General features: G+C 40.1%; 1 protein-coding gene across 2 annotated transcripts in view; it reads right to left on the reverse strand.

Moving 5' to 3' along the window:
* PLOD2 (procollagen-lysine,2-oxoglutarate 5-dioxygenase 2) overlaps positions 1-18,267 on the reverse strand; it is a 97,138-nt gene that overhangs the window by 27,651 nt on the left and 51,220 nt on the right. For both annotated transcript variants that reach the window (XM_090051194.1, XM_090051192.1), the window contains exons 9-10: positions 9,100-9,225; positions 6,702-6,823 (exon numbers count right to left, since the gene is read on the reverse strand). In XM_090051194.1, the coding sequence (XP_089907320.1) occupies positions 6,702-6,823; positions 9,100-9,225 (248 nt within the window). The remainder of the gene's footprint in view (positions 1-6,701; positions 6,824-9,099; positions 9,226-18,267) is intronic.

An 18,267-nucleotide genomic window follows, 5' to 3' on the forward strand; every position in this document is an offset into this window, starting at 1 on the left:
ATGCATACACAAATACCATTATACAGAATTCTCCAGAAAATACCCTAGTTTTGGATTATATATAACAGAGTTATAAAAATTCTCAATAGTAATAAAGTGAACCTGGTTCTAAGACAGAAATTAATGTTTCCTTCCTTGAGGCTTTCAATGTAGCCAAGTTGCTTTCCCTAGGAAATATAAATAATCCTTAATAGGCTCCTGCTTTGGAATATTGTACCAAGACATAATATCCTAGTTTACAGGAACATGAATATTCTAGGATGACATGACCAGATCACATTCTTATAGCTATTCAAGTACAAACAAAGAATAAAAAGTGACAAGTGCACTGCTTAACAGAGGTGTGAGGCACTTCTAACAATAAGTGCCTATGCATTTTAGCTTACAATTTCCCCTGCTTTGGCACATTCACAAAGATGTATTTTAGTAGCACAGAAATTGTAAAGAAAATTCTATTTTTAGTACATAAATTCAAAAAAATGTTTTAAAGCCATAATGGAAAGAGTACTCAGTATGAAAAGACTAAATTGTCAGTGAAAAGTGTGAAATATAATCTCCTGGTGGGATTGGAGTTAGATCACTTGAGAGATACCCAGTTCAATGCTCTTCCTGCATAGCATCCACTTTTGCCACTATTGGAGACAAGATACTGGGCTGAATGGACCATTGGTCTAACTCAATATGGCATTTTTATGTTCTTAAATACCGCTTTACAATAAATTTAGGGTTAAATTATTATTTAACTCTACTTGTGAAAATACTGGCATAACTAAGAAAGGAAAAAAAAATAGGGAAAATGTCACTACTTTTTGTGTTTGAAACCTTCTGATGAGAAAGCTGAAGCTTGAAATACACCGTCAGTGAGAAGTAGCCTACCTTGTTAGAAAGAGACATATAATCTAGTCAGTTTCATCTAACAATAAACCATTTTAAATGTCATGTCATTTTAAATTACATGATTGCCTCCAGTCTTGGGGGACGACTTATTGCCTAGGTGGTCACTTCAAGTTTTATGTTCTTATGGCAGTAGGCATGATTCCTATTTTAAATTGATCCAATCTTTCATTTTCTCTTTTTCATATTTTGGAAACAGAAATCAAGCCTGGAATATATGACATTATACCCAGAGCATAACACCCAGTCTTCTCGGAATAAATACTGTGGTTCAACAAATACCTCAAAGAAAGGGTATCTACAGGCATACCATAGTATTTACCTTTCTCCTGCTTAACACAAAGATGAAGAATCAGTACTAATGGCTAGTTAATGCCAGTTAAACATTACATCACACAGTTTAATAAAACTCCCACTTAGTTGGAGCTGAAAGAAGCTCCTTCTTAAATTACTAACCTACATTTCCAACCATGGATGGTTGTTTTCTAGAACTGTATTTTACATTTTCTGAATATCACTAGAAATATATTTGAGTCACTCAGAATGGCCATCCAAGCATTTATCCTCCCACCCTCTTCCCTGCAGAGTGAGATATATCTAACCACATGACAGGATAAAGGGCTAATACTTATTTATACAATGAAGCCTGAGATACAAAGCTATTGTAGCTACTTTACTACTACGTCCCAAAGCTTCTAATTATAGCTGAGTTAGGAAATATTTCTCATTGCAAAACTGCAAAATTGAGGAAATGTCCTAACTGTTCCAGGTCCACACTGAGATAAAACTAAGCCCGAGTCATGGTACTCATATGGGATGCAGAAGTCAGAGGTTCAAGTCTTAGCTCTACTACTCATGCCACCTCCAGAGTGAGCGCCCTAACCACTGGATAACAGTGTCAGTCTCTCTGACACTGGCCCAATAAACATCTCATTGTAAAACAATTTCAAAAGGAGAGATTGAAATACTTCCCATATCATGTTCATTAAAACATGCATATTACTTCTAAAGGTTTTGAGAATTCAATATTTAATGAACACTCATTGTTAAAAAGAATTGCAACAAGCTCCATTATTAATGCATATGCAAATAATTAGAAAAAGAAGGAAAATATCAGAAGACAAGCTGTAAGAGGAAATAATCCTACAATTAAGTGAAACATCTAAGATTATCTCCTGAATTTTTAATTTTGTCTCTAGAGTTTTTAATTCTAACAAATCCATAATAGTTGGTAAATTTATTATCACTAACATACAAGAGGGAATTCAGTCCAGTTCCTACTTAAGTTATGGAAAAGAAAAATACAACTAAGAAATATCATGTTCCTTTGCAGATGGGGGGGTGGGGAGGTTGGAGGGGGGATTGTTTGCTTACTGGTTTCAGTTTTTGGGGGGTATTTTTGTATTGCTGTATTTTGATTTAAAATGAAAAACATAATTAAGTTCAGAGATGTTCATGCATAGAAAAAATACTCTGATATTAATGCTATACAATCTTTCCTTTCCTTGTTTTTGTTTTGTTTTGTTTTTTATTAATTCATCCCCCACCTCACCCTGTCTCTATCTTTGAGTCCCAAGCACCTTTTACCACAATATTCTTCATGCACTTTCAAGACAGGCAGAAGGTAAATTTACTACATAATGTTTTGGTGTAGATTTTAGATGGTATTTTTTTTAAAAGGGTTTATTTCTGAAAAAAAAGTATTTTGATATAGAAGTTAGTATGAGCCATTGATATGGAATCCTGACATTTACCTAACTAATATTTACATACCTAAAAATGAAATGGATTTTAATAGAAAGCAGATTAACTAAAATATGTTCAAAACTAAGACACTGGGAACTACAAATGTACATTAAATGGTCAGCATTTTTTAAACAAAGACTGGCAGAATTTCTAAATTGGCTTGTAGTTCCAAAGATTGAAAGAATGCTGCACAACACTGACATAAACATGCCTACTGCATGTTTTGTTTCTGCTATTTTTAATTAGCTGGTGAATGCCTGATTTATAGTCAGATATAGCTAGCTGCCTAACCACCCACTGAAATTCTTTACAATCACTGGCCTGGAAAGATAGTCCTAGAGGCTTTTGTGTGATGCTCTGTTTGCTGTTATGTTATGCTACTGTAAGCTTCATGAGACAGGGCAGATAGTTCTAAGCTTTTCAAATGAGATCTTCTACTTAGAATTCAAGTAGATTATTACAATTCAAGTAAGCTATAATACAATAATAGCTTACTCCTGAAAACAGGACTTCCTTTTTCCATTTGTATAATAAAAAACAGGACTAGAAAGAACAAGCAGCAAAAGATCTTTTAGGTTTTCACATAAAGTAAAGCAGTACAAAATTTTTCAATTATGGTATTCAACTATGGAGGAGAAAAGTACCTATATGCATGTGTATGTGAACATTTTAACACATGCAAACACCAGAAAAGCCACACTCAACTGCATGGCATTCTGTTTACATAATGAGGGAAAAATTAATGCCTTTTGTTGGAAGAAGGAATACATGAACTGGGAATCAAGTCTCAGCTTCTGAGGATTACAGATATTTCCAAACGAATTTTAGACTAAATCAAAAGACTTAAAATGAGGAGTAGGATGATAGTATCTACTGGAAATCTTAAAACAACATTTCAAAATACACTATCAAATCTCGTATCCTCACAAAGTGTGGTACTGTATCAACTTTTACTTTAAAATAAATCATTTACCTCTTCTGTAATTGTTGTTCTTCAAGATGTATTATACACACATATATCCCACTTGTAGCTGTGTGTGCACCCAAATGCACCTGAGCAGTGCACTTCTAGAAACAGTCCCTGTAGGGGTAGGCACGTGCCCTGCCTGTCTTCATGCCTCTAATATTCCCTTCACTCCCCTGTCCCTTCACTCCAGAATGCTTGCAGCATTGGTTTCTGGCAGAGAAAGAGAAAGAGGAGGAGGATAGGTTATGGAATTCATGTGTGCACAACAAATCTTACCAAGTCACAGGAGAACTACGTAACTAGATAAAAATAACTATTTTATCTTATTTGCAAGATTATACACATACACATATTCCACTTGCAAGTGATCTGTGCACAGCACTGCTCTTGACAATGGAATTTCAAAGTTTACTTGAACAGTGACTACAGCACATATTTTCCGAGTTCACAACAAATCTAGAGGCCATTGTCATAATACAAACAATAGGTAAAAACATGCATGGATAATTTTGTTACTAACTGGAAAATATCTGTAGCTTAAATGTTTCCAACAAACAGTTATAGAGAGTTGGTCATTAATGGACTTGACAGTCAATTTGTCTGGAAGCATCTGTATCACAACAGGACTTTATGTAAAAGGTAATCTGTATAAAAATCCAGTGCAAAGAGACTATCTAATCTTTCATTCTGCTAGCATAGGCCATGAACCACCTAAAAAATCCTCTGAAGACTTTTGCTTTGTACATGTAAAAGGCAGGGGCTCTATATATAGCCAACATATCTAATTTCTCTTCACCTTTCCTGGTGAAATATATCATGGGAGCTTGAAGCACTCTGCTATTAATTCTGGTAGAGGCTACAGTAATGAGGAAAGCTGCTTGGCAAATCAGTGTTGCAAAGAACAGGTAACTATTGGTTCAAAAGCAGGTTCCATAAACATCATAAGTACTTTTGTCCTATGAAGAAGATGAATTTGGATTAGGAGAGAAATGGCTGGTGACCCCTTTCAAAATAACTTTTCAGCCAAAGAATACAAGAAAACTGAGCAACCTGTGAATGAGAATTAAGATTCCTTCTGGTGAAGTGAAGTGAAGAGTCTGATTCTAAAATGCACAGAAGATCCAAGGCTCCTATACACAATGTATGTGTTACCACCAACAATGGCATTGAGGTGGTTGTTGCACCACAATTTCTTAAGAGGATTAACATATTAACAAAGGCAATTTCAGCCAATCCAATTGATGCCACTCCCAGTGGTGTCAGTGAGAGAGGGTGGAGTGTGCCAAATGAAACGGATGCTATTGGGAAGGTTTGATAAGTTCAGAAGGTACAAGGGACTGTCAGCTGGAGGTCTACACTCATTTCACTGCTGAAATGTTAAGAATTTTTTCAGGCAAATGGTGACAGCTAGATGCCAAAGGATAACTTTGTGGACCTGAAAGTTAAGAGTCAAAAAGACTCAGAAGTGAAAAAGAAAGATAACTCTTCTCAGAGTAGTCTTTTTCCTGCCTGAGGTGAACAAAGGCCTTTGAGTAAAGTACTGAAAGACCAGACTTTGCCTAGGTGTCCAAGGTGAAAGATAACACAGACTTTTCTGCAAGCGATTCCCTGGGTTTCTACAAGCATAATTCTACAATGTCAGTTGGAAGCTCTGAAAATAAAATCAGTGTGCACAATTCATACCAAAACTACCTCTCAGACAAACTCTGTACCTTTATGACTACTATATCTATTTGATTCTAAAATAAGTGTCGTTCCACCCCACCCCCCGCTGAACATGGCAGAAAAAAGCCCCTTATCTTGGGATCACACATGAGACAGAAGAGGGGCAAACAACTGGTGCAGCTCTGGCCCTGACCCAGGATTGGGGCCAGGGCTGTCAGATGCTGCCTGCCCCCTACACTGCCTCTGCCCTGTGACCTCTCACCCCAACAGCTTCGGGGCCTCATCTCCTTCCCCTGTCTTGACCCCGCCCCCACCCTGCAGCCTCTGCCACCCTTCCTGCCTACCTACTTCCCCTGCTTCACACTCTGCTTACTCTTGCTCCTGTGCCACAGGCTTTGTTCCCCATTGCTACTGGGCCAGGCTGGGGTTGGGACTGGAGCAAGCACATGCTCCATACCCCAGGCTGGAGTAAAGATAGAGTCTGTGATGCTGAAGAAAGAGTAAATGAAGTAGTGGTGGTGGTGGTGGTGAGACACAAATTTAAGATGACCCCCCAGTAATTAGATTCTATGCACGGAAATGTGTAAGAAATGTAGTTTTTTTTCAAGTTCAGAATCTAATTATTTAGGGCAGTCATTTCGGATTTCGGTAAATACGGTAATTATAGAACAGACTAAATGTATAAGAGATGGATCAGAACTCAGGATCTAAATTACAGCCACATATAAAACGTGGATGTTCACAATAACATTGAGCTGATTTGTAGAGTTCTGTCATGCATGTCCATCTCAAGTTCTATTCTGAATTTATGTATACTTGTATACATATTATATTTTTATATATTTTGAGCTCATGTGTGGCAACAGGGACATATTACTCAGATAAAGATTCAAATTTCTACATTTCTGATCCATTTGTATGTCTACTTTATGTATGTCTAAATCATATACTGTAGAAGAAAGTTTAACATGAATTTTATGTTGTACTAGTGTCTTTTTAAAAACCCACTTAAAGTTATATTTTGGATAGATTTTATTCATCACAGATGCTTTAGCAATATCTTCATGTTCCTGCCAGATATACCATATAAATAATTTACAACATCTGTTCTACTTCTACGTTATTATCCATTACTCTCTGTACTTTTTAAAATCCTTCCTCTGAAGTCTAAATGACACACCATTTAAGTTGAACAGAACCCAAAACCAAATGCTTTCACAAATGCACAACAGCTTATGTTACAAAAACAAGTTACTACATGTATTGAATATCTGTCATTAAAAAGTTCAAGATTTTGTTTTGTGCCTAACTGGTTAGCTCATGAACTCTACCCTCTCAGTGTCTAGCTGTATTCTAATGAAGATAATATTCAGATTTAAATACTAATGTTGTCCCACTTTTAAAAAGATATATGGACATTAAAACTTACATCCCCATGTTCCTGGCTTCTGCTTCACTCAGATTTTCTTCAGGTCCAACAATTTTTATATTTCTGATAAGTTTCTTGGCTTTCTCCCAAAATTTCTTGATGTGCTTTTCATGATATACCTCCTATAATCATGTTAACATAACTGAAAATTAATGTAAAATAGAAATTGTACTAACCCACATGTAGTATAAAAACAAACAAAGTCTCAGACCTCATTCTGCCCATTCTGCTTAGCCCATTCCACCCAGGCATATAGCTTGCCCGCTCTTGCAATCAACAGCTTTATGAGCCTCCAGAGGCAGCTCCTATTTACTTGGGGATGTGCATCATACCCCATTTTCTCAAAAGGTTGCATTAATGTAGCCTTCCCCAGCTCCATTATGTAAGGATTCATCTCAGTCCTGACAGCTAAGAGGAAAGAGATACTATTGTGATCCAGCTGCTCAAAGGGTCTATTGGGACCATTTAATTATATGACAGCAGTACTGATCTCAATACAAAGTAAATTGGGTTGTATGTGGTTGTTTGACCCCTTTTGCCCATTAGCTTAGCAGTCAAAAGATATTTGCTCAAGAAGAAGACCTAGTTTCTAGACCCACTTCACTATGAGTCTGATGAAACCACATCATCTATGTCCATGTGGCTAGGCTGACGAGGCTGAGCACATCCTGCCTATTGATGCCAGGCCACTGACCTATCAAGACTGAAAGGCGCATGGGCCAGAAAGAGAACAAGGAGAGCTGCAACTTAATGTCCAAATGCAAACTGTATTCTGACAAGGAGTAATTAGAATGCTGGCAAGTATTTTCAGGAAATGTTTAATTATCAAAGTAAGCTCTTCTACTGAAGTATTTAGCAAAACAAATCAATGTGGGGCAAAAATAGAATCCATATTATTCCCACAGTTCTGGCATTTTAGGATTCATAAACTTTTCCACAATTCCACAGTCCTGTAATTTGATTAGCACAGATGAACCCTTATACCCATAGTCTCGATGAGAGCAGGGGGCTTCACGTGGAAGCAGGGGTTTTTCCCAGACATTTCTGATTGCCGGGTGAGAACTTAGAACTATATCAATTGCACAGAAGGATCAGTATTTTGATCTTGCGCTCAGACACTCATTCTTGGCCCAGAACTCTCTCACTTTGGTCTTTAGCAATGCTTGTGTCCCAGCTGGAGGACATAACTGACTGACTACAGCTGAAATCTTGCCCAGCTTACATAGTAGTTAGGAAGTCTGAGCTGACCCAAGCCTCAGAGGCAGAGACATCTCCTGTGTACCCTGGCTGACAAGAATGGGTGATTATGGAAAGCACAGGACAGATATGCAGATGGTCACATGTACACAACGACATGTGACCATCACACATTGGTAAAACGGATTTCAGATATCCAGAAATGTGCCAAATATTTGTAAATTCAACATTTGCTCCCACAAAAATGAAATTACATTAATTTATCTTGATGTCTAGTTTCCTTAGCTATGCCTTAGCTCTCTTCAGAATGTACTTTTTGCTTTTTTTTCATAAAAAGAATGGATGACAAGTTTCCTGTGACCATTTTAAAAGCTTGACTGCTTTATAACCTATATATATATATATTTTTTTTTATAATTCCCTCCCAAAAGTATGCTTTAACTTTGAGGGCCAAATTCTGCTTTCTTAGTCCCTCTGAGATCAACAGGACCCTAGCACCCAATTAAAAGCAACAGAACTTTTATGTTTTTCCAGCAAGCTCTTTAAACTCCCAATATTTTAAAGCTGTGTGTACATCAATACATTGCATTCATGTTTAACGCTCCTGAAGTCAATAGTGCAGAAGTATTTTCAGAATCAAGGTCTCTGATGTTTAGCAGACAGCACTCTAAAAGTAAAAAAAACTACTTAACTGTATTTCTCTCTTTCTTTCTGAAATATAGATGCAAGTTCAAGACTCTTTCACTTTGAGCCCAGGCACCTCATGCAATAGACTTGTTATGGTATACAGCATGAGCTCCAACACTAATAAAATACCATTAAAGCTTGGCAAGCAACTAAGGATCAACTATTATTTTATGTCACCGTGTGCCTTTCCAAAAGGCATTCACTTTAACGTGCAATTTGTTTTGCAGAGTGAGAGAGAATTTCTAGGCACTTGAATTAAGGTTCCAGAAAGTACCTTTTGAATTTCACAACCTATTTTAGAATTTAAAAATTAAATTAAAGAATTTAATTAAAACTGTTGCCCCTTCAATTAAATTGGACTACTTTATATTTTCCCATTGCTCTTTACCATGTAATAAAGTGTCTTGATTGTTTTTCCTCTGAAGTATATTTATATAAAGACATGAATATATCTTTTATTCACCTGCAATTTCTTAAAATTAAGAACGTCTCACAAAACATAGACACTACTTACGTTATTATGAATGAAGATGCTAAGTGGCTCCATTGGATAATCCAGAGTCAACAGTCTGTCTAAAAATTTAGGTAGGAAAGGAGTTGGTTGTTCAATGAAAATGCCAATTGTTACCTTTGGATATTCCTAAAAGGAACAACATGTTGACACTAAATAATTCTAGTAATATTAGCCTTCTCTGAGATTATTACAGTACAAGCTCAGACATGTTTTAAATACACCTGAATTAGGCTATGTATTAAAAAGAAAAAGAAAAGTAATCCCAAACAGTCTACTCATTATCTGATATTACTATACATACTATGATAGGCTCCTTATTAACCAAAAACAGCTTTAAAATCTACGTATTTTCTCTCCTACTTGCTCACATTTAAGTTTCACAGTAAGCTTTAAATTATTGGTATTAAAGAAGCACCAGAGAAACAGTAATATCTAGAAAATATTTATAGTATTGAAAATTAATTGCATTAGGTAGTTGTGCAAACATGTACAGAACATATTTAAGTGACTGCAGAAAAATATTGATTTTGTCCATCTATAACGCAAGTATTTGTTAGTGGATAGAAAGCAGCCAAGGACTGCAGGGTAACAAAGAATCACTACTCTACTCTACTTTCCTATTAACAGGCACATACACGGAAAACCATTGATAATTCAGGTGAAGTTGGCAAAAAGTGTTCGCATTTCTTTGATAAAAGAAATGTATACTTGGACTTCTCACTAGCAACCAGCATGCCAGAGCTATTTTTGATCTGAAATGTGCACAAACAAAACTAAGCAAAGTATTTATACACAGTTTAACAATCCTTTATTAGTGTAAAAATACTAATTTATTAATAAAAACAGAAGTAAAGAGAAGCATTAAAAACTGGTTTATTCTAGTCACATAGCAAGTAGATTTTTAAATTTTTCTTCTTTTGAAGTCATATGTTTTATAAAAATAATATCATTTCAGGTCTTTGTATACTTATGTAAACAGATCACCATCACTAAAATAAAACTAAATCACTGTTTTGTCCATAACAGGTTTTCAGCTGAGATATAGAAATGCAAAGAAATTTACCAATATCAAAAAAATGATTATCAAGCCATTTCTTTTACCTCTAAACCAGACAGTAAAAATAAACAGAGTTTTAAAACTCACTGTAATAGACTTTAGACAGAAACCAAATATGAACATAAAAGGCTCTGACTTAGTTCTCTTCAAGCAGGTTACACCCACTTGTAGCATGTCTGGATAAGAGATCAGGACAAGCTGAAATTTCACAATGTCACTCTTTGTACAGGAACTCCAGAAACATACTGGCATGTTTTCCAGATAGGAAACATTAAGTATGTTCTTCATGCCCGTGTTTACACGGCCTGCCTACCATTCATGGCTTTATTTACAAATCTATTCAGTTTCATTTCAGTTTGCATTCAAACATGGATCCTAAATATAAACAGTCAAAGAATGATAGTCATAACATTTTTAAAAAATAGGATCTCCGAACAGGAAATGTTCTATTGAGAAGTGTGTTGTGGCAACACATAGTGTTGGTTACAAGTAATGAAGATTTCCTGGGGAAATAGTGTATGCTGCAAAAAAAGGCATCATTAATCCAAGCACTTATAAAAAGCACAGGCAAGCATATGAACTCTGTATATTTTTCAAATTCCAATGAATTCTCCCAGGGGGACTGAACTTTAAAACAGCTTCCAATGTGCTCCAAGAAGTAAGCAACAAATTCAAAACAAACCTTCATTGCAGGTAATATTTACCCAACAAACAATCAAGTGTTTCGTGCAAGTCACAGGCAAAAATAAACATTCATCAAAATATGTTATCACACCAACAGAACAGCAGACATATACATACTGGTACAGTACAACTGTTTTGGGCCTAAATTGTTAGCTTTTATTTTCTCTTTGTTTATTTTCCCTTTCCCTTTCCCTGTTTTTATCCTGGTTTGAATGCCTAGAGCAGTGGTCACCAAACAGTCAATCTCAACTGACTGGTCAATTGGGGAGCCTCTGACAAGCTATCCTAGTCTATCACAGGCTCCATGATAGGGAATGGCAGGACACAAGTGGCTGGGCTGAGCCATGCCCCCTGCCACCCAGGACAGTCTGGGTGACTGGGGTCAAAGTCCAGGCAGCTTGTCCGGGGAGGGGGGTAGGCAGGGGCAGTAGATCCTGGGGTGCCGTTTACTTACAAGAAGTGATATTCACCATAAAAAGGTAGGAGACCACTGGTCTACAGTCTGAAGAGCGTCTCAAACTCAGATCTCCAAACAAATGCTCTAACAAGCTGTCATGAAAAAGGTGGATGACACCACTTATCACTACTGTCATGTTCTTGAGTGACAGTGAACATGAGTACCATGCTGAACTAGTATGAGCTTGGAATATGCTGAAGACTCCAAACAGACCAAGTCCCTCCAGAGACTCAGGGTACATAAAAGCATTACATTTAGATCAACCCAACCAGGACTGGATCAATCAAAAAGCTCATTTGTGCAGGAGTTTGAAAGACTTAAATCCACTCAAAAAATGGTGCACCAAATCTAAGTTAGTTCACCTCAGTTAAATCAACTTTGAAGTGATAAAGGGTTAACCCAATCTACTAAGAACTAACTGGCAGGGAGCTGGCAGGGGTTATTGCAGGGCCTTTGGCACGGCTTTATGAGTGCTCATGGTGCTTGGGCCAGGTGCCAGATGATTGGAAGGCAGCCAACAAGGTCCCCATCTTTAAAAAAGGGAGGAGGGAGGACCCAGACAACTACAGGCCCATCAGTCTTACCTCAATCCTACGGAAACTCTTTGAGAAGATCATCATGGAGCACATCTGCGATGGGCCAGCCTCAGAGATGATGCTCAAGCGCAACCAGCACAGTTTCATTAGGGGCAGGTCATGTCAGACCAACCCGACTGCCTTTCATGATCACGTCACAAAAGCCTTGGATGCAGGTGTTGCTGTGGATGTAGTCTTTCTGGACTTCAGCAAGGCCTTTGACACCGTCTCCCACCCCATCCTCATTAAGAAATTGGGTGACTGGGGGCTACACAGTCAGACGGATTGCAGATTGGCTGAAGGGTTGTAATCAGAGGGTAGTGGACGGGTCATATTCGACCTGGAGAGAAGTGGGCAGCGGAGCCCCCCAGGCCTCACTCCTTGGACCTGCACTGTTCAATCTCTTTATCAGCTATTTGGACAATGGGGTGAAAATTTAAATATTTAAATTCGCTGATGATACCAAAATTTGGGATGAGGTGAACACACTAGTAGGGGGGGAAAAACTGCAGCAAGACTTGGATAAGTTACAGGGGTGGGCTAGCAAAAACAGGATGTGCTTCAACACTGACAAGTGCAGGGTGCTGCACTTGGGCAGTAGTAACCAGCAGCACACTTATAAGATGGGAAACTCCCTGCTTGAGAGCATGGAGGCAGAAAGGGATCTTGGAGTCATTAATGACTCCAAGATGAACATGGGCCGACAATGTGAGGCCACAGTTGGCAGGGCTAACCAGACCTTGTTGTGCATCCACAGGTGCATCTCTAGCAGGGACAAGGAGGTGATCCTCCCCCTCTATGCAACACTGCTCAGGCTGCAGCCGGAGTACTGTGTTCAGTTCTGGGCACCGCGCTTCAGGAGGGATTTGGACAACATTGAGACGGTCCAGAGGAGGGGGACCCATGATCCAAGGACAACAGGGCAGACCCTACAATGACAGACTGCGGGACCTGAACCTGTTCAGCCTTCACAAGAGAAGGCTGAGGGGGGGGACCTGGTGACAGTCTATAAACTCACTAGGGGGGACCAGAAGGGTTTGGGAGAGACCTCGTTTCCCCTAGCGCCACCTGGCATAACAAGGAATAATGGCCACAAGTTGTTGGAGAGTAGGTTTAGATCAGACATCCATAAAAACTACTTCACAGTTAGGGTGGCTAGGATCTGGAACCAACTTCCAAGGGAAATGGTGCTGGCTCCTACCCTGGGGGTCTTTAAGAGGAGGCTTCATGCCTACCTAGCTGGGATCATTTGAGCCCAGTTTTTTCTCCTGCCCTGGCAGGGGGTCGGACTTGAAGATCTATAAGGTCCCTTCCAACCCTACTTCTATGATTCTATGAATTTTGCAAATCACTGCATCTGTTCATAGCGGTCCCAGGGCTAGGGAAGCACTGCCGCTTGCCTCACCACAGCAATGTGCTGTTCTTACCCCTCCACCACCACGTGTCAAATCTGACCAGGTTTTTTGGGGTTTTTTTTGCCCTCCAACCATTCCGAGATGGGCAGGCTCCTCACCCATGGATCCATTGACCCCCCTCCCCAGAATGACTGACCCTCCCCCAATCCCACTAGCCCCTCCCCCCATCCTGAGTTACTTACCTTGGGCTCCCTATGAAACTCCTTGCAGTGGCAAACACCTGTCTGTGATACAGGCTGATGCTGGTTTAAACCTAGACCAGCGGCCCTGAATACTTCTATGTACCCTCAAGTGGCACCAGGTACTGACCCAGCATCAACCTGTATCACAACAGAGCATAAACAGAAGTGAAATATCCGAGTGATCAAATCTGACTAACCAGAAGCATAAGCAGCAGCATAGGCACCCAGGTAACAGTCTTCAGGCCAAAATGGATGCATCAATACATATCAGCCGGTCCATAGGGGAACACAGAAGTGGAGTTTAAAATCATATTTAAGTACCTACAGGACTAATTTGGATCTAGCCCTCAGTTACACTTTAAACAGAAGTTTCCAAGCCTAAATTTCAAGGTGGGTGAGTGGGGCTGATTCATCTTTGATATATCTTTAACACCTTGATACTCTGGGTTTTTCAGATCTGAAATGTTGATTCTTTTCTGTAAATCCATTAGCTAAAACCTTACAAAAACATTAAGGCAAACTTAGGGTGATAAATTCTAGTTGGTAGAAACACTTAAGTCTCTTCTACTGACCTCATTTGTTTGCCTTTCCATTAGAAGTAAGTATGTTAAAAACTTATTGTAGAGGAAAATACCAGGCAATGTCTCCATTGGATTTGCCAATAAAATAACATGATGAAGCTGATGATTTCTTTCCACTCTAATGGAAATGTCAGGACTAAACTATGGTCATGCACTAGAACTACTTAAACTTGGTTGCCTTATTTAATTCAGAGTTTAAAAGACAAGAGTGCCAAAACTCACAGTAAAATACATGGGCATAAGTCAACCACAACACAAAGGTTTCTTATTTTATTGTTACCATTTTTGACAAGAGTGTAGCGTTAAATTCCATGTAATACAGGCCGTTTCTATTAGGGGGAAGATTTGATGGTGGAGTTGCACATTTCTTTGATTTAGTCTTGGTTATTTAAATTATGTAGGGTAGAATGCACCTTACAGGCTATGATGCAGATACAGCATAAGTTTCTGTGAACTCTCTCCCTTTACATATGCACCTTATAAACTAACTAAATAATGTATTTACCCTTTCTGCTGCCCAACTTCAGACTGACATGGATAGCTACATCTCTTTATTCAGGGTGCAAACAAGCATTCAGCATACCCATTCTAAGTTTAGGCAGCTTACATTAAGCCACCTAAACCTAGACAAGGAACAGCATGTGGAACTGTTTTCCACTGCTCAGAGCAGCATATGTAGCCATACACTGCTGCTAGGAGCAGCATGGAGAGCACAAGGCAAGTAACGTGAGGTGGTGGGGGGAAAAGGCTGGGGGAATAAAATAGCCCAATCAAGATCAGGGTGGATGGAAATAGAAGAGTCCTGGGGCTGAGACAAATGGCATGCAGCTCAGCTTCAGGAGATAAAGCTAACCCCTTCCTAGTTTAAGTTAACCCTTTTTTGATCTATGTTAGTGCACCTCCTGAAGTGCATCGTTTTTTGGTTGAATTAAACCTTGCAAATGCCTACCCAAGTGGGCATTTAGATCGACCTAACTCTGCTTAGGTCAATCTAAATGTAACAGTTGTACATACCCTCAAAAAATACCAAGGGTCCCGTTTCCTTGAATACAGCAAGAATCAAATAGAGATGGGTCTTAGTTCACAGTTCCAAGCCACTTTCCACTCAGCCCAAAAGCCTTGCCTCTTAGGTTTCCTCACTGTCATATTCCCAAGATTCACTTACACTGCATCCTTGGCTATTCTGGCCTTGCTCCTCTGGTGCTTTTTACCTCTTCAACAAGCTCACATCTTCACAAAGATATCTATCAAAACCCCTCTGCCTGGATATGCCTATTCCATAAGCTAACCATCTTCACTGAAGTTCAACAGTTTCATCCAGCCCATGGCATGTTTTTTTAAACAAAACATGCCTACTTGTCCAAATCTATGTCGAAGTAAACCACTTGGGTTGGAATCAAAAGCAATTAAAACCCTATCATCAACCTTCACTTGCTGAAGAGAAATATGCAAGATCAAAATCCAGAGGAAAAGCTAATAAAAACACGTGACTGAAAGTGACCTCACGAGCCACTGAGTTTGGTCCCCTGCATTCATAATCATTCGCACAATGACAGGGTGTCCAAACAGTGAAAAAAGAATCCTGACCGAGGCCGAAAATTTTTAAAGGTCTTGCTCTAAAGATTGCATGCTGAGTTTGGAACCGTTCAGGTGAAAATAAAAAGTTTATTCAAAAGAATGAAATACGACTTCATTCTCAAGAGAAGGCACAAGTAAAACACTTCTATAAAGCTCCAAGCTTTCTTGCTATTCCTGCCAGCTGCAAAAAAAAGGTGTAAAGTCCAAAATATTCATTAAGTATGGCATGCTCAGAACACACTCACTTCAGTGGTAGGCAGCTACCCAGTAGCAGAATCAGAACAGGTTATTTCTAATTACTGACTGTATTTGGTTAAACACCTCACTAGTCACCAACATGTTGATGAGAAATATATATGTAACTTGCAAGGATATTAACTAAAAGTGTTACACTTTAAACAAAAGCCACACAACATATAGAAGATTTAAAATTCCCCACAAAAATAGCTTTTACTCTGTATTCATGTTCATGCTACACTAACTGGTCCACATAACCCTGCTGCTCTACACCTGTGCATCTACATTATGGGACAGACTATGATTATACCTCCTTCCTCCCCTGACCCACTGAATAAGTCACCTACCATACACAGGTCAGAAATTCAAGTTCACCCCCACTCCACCATTACAAACTAAGAATTAAAACTATAGCAACTAATGATGATAACTAGATGACAAGAAATCAGATGCTTAAAGTGACAGGCTGCATCTCTGTGCTATTATTCTCTGTCTAAAATGTATTCAGTATAGGTTGGAAAGCTGCATGTGGGTTACGTCATCCTGCGACCAAAAAACTCCTGAAAAGATATTACTTATGGGAGAGTCACAGTTATCTCACAAATGTTCTGTTCTCATCACACTGCCAGCAGAACCTCCACTGTAGAAAAGACATGAAATATTTGAAATTTAGAAACATATGTCTTGCTGACCCATTGCTGACATATAGTACTGAAAGATTCACAGTTTGGTAATATTTGGCTTGTGTAGAGATGCAGGTTGGCATCAGATTACTTTCTTTGGATTTAAGTAAAATAAATGTTTCCAGACTGTAACATATCAGAAGCGACTATTTTCATATTAGTTCACAATGCGGATCCTCGTAAAAGGATCCATCATGCACATTAAGGCTGCATCTACATGAGCGTGCACATGTGTGTTGCAGCGTCTCAAAAGAGTTGCCTCGAGACACGTCACAGAAGGCACATGCACATGGGAGTGTTCTCTGCACCACATATTTGCAGTGTGGACTCTAAATTTGATACCAGGAAATCCCAGTATCAACCCCCCCCCCCCCCCCCCAAAAAAAAACCCATGCCAGAAAAACGTGACATGGGGCATGCTTTCGGAGCATGACCAAAAACAGCTAGAGTCCAGGTCTTCCAAGATGACACTCTAGAAGCTGGCCAGAGCTTCTTTATAGCAGTTGCATCCCCCCGCTGCTCCAGAATGCTGCCTCAGTGTGCTACAGAAAAAAGAAGTGGGGCTTAAGCCTGCAGCTGCAGCACCAAGAGGGCCTTCAGGGCACTCATGGCCCTCAGCAGGAAAAGCCCCCACAGCAACATGGAGCTCCAGCTGAGTCCCAGGAGTTTCACACGTGTGGGATTTGTGCGAGGGTTTGGGTGTGGGGGGGCGGTTTGCAGGAACGGGTGTGTGGCTTGCTGCCACACACCCCTCTACCCCACGATGCGTAGCACCCGCTGCCAGCAGCAGCAGCAGCAGCAGGTCCTCAGGGCACTTGTAGCCCACGGCAGGCAGAGCACCCCCCTAATGATACATGGCTCTGGCCAAGTCCCCAGGGGCTTCATGTGGCAGCACAGAACTGGCCTGGCCCACTGGCACATGCTGGCATGGAGCCAGCTCAGTCTGGCCAGGAGGCACATGGGGCTCCTGATGCTGCAGGCAGGAGCTGCATGCCATCAGGCCAGGTCAACTCCATGCCTCCATGTGGGGCTTTCAGCACTCCACTCCATGAGCCCACCTGGGCCAATGGCACGTGGACAGGGAGTCATGGGTAGATGCAGCCTCCAGTGAGGCTTAGAGCACCTCTGCCCCCGAGAGCAGGAAGAGACCACCCTGGAAGGGAAGTTACTTGCCCAGCCCAGTCCCTCAGCCCCAGTTGTGGGCTTCCCAGGAAAAGCATGGGAATCGCTGAGGCCCGGGCACAGGTTCAGGAAACAGAACAGCAAGGTCTGGCACTGCTCAGAGCCACAAAACTGCATGTGGGACAGCTGCAGCTGGACCCATGTCCTAATGCAGGGAGGAAGCTACTGCCAGAAGGAAGCAGGTGGGGGCAGACAAAGGCTGAAGGTAAGGAGTGAGGTCCACTGGCAGGGCTCAGGGGTACTGCAGGTTGGAGGGGCAAGAGCATGGGTGGGGCACCAGCATGTCAATGATGCTCAGTGACATAAAGCAGTTGTGGGGATGGCTACAGCTCAACCCACATCCTGGTGCACAAAGGGGCAGGGGGCTTCTGATTTCCTAGAATAAAAAAAACCAAAAGCAAATGCCAAAATATATAAGTACTTGGAATGTATTTTATTATAATGATTGACGCAGAGGTAGAGTCCAAATTGCATTAAAATTGGAAATATAGCAATAAAACATTGTGCTTAACTGATACATACATATACATATACAGA

Source organism: Crocodylus siamensis, chromosome 6, assembly GCF_052110815.1.
Source record: "Crocodylus siamensis isolate JL-2025a chromosome 6, ASM5211081v1, whole genome shotgun sequence".
Lineage (NCBI taxonomy): Eukaryota > Metazoa > Chordata > Crocodylia > Crocodylidae > Crocodylus > Crocodylus siamensis.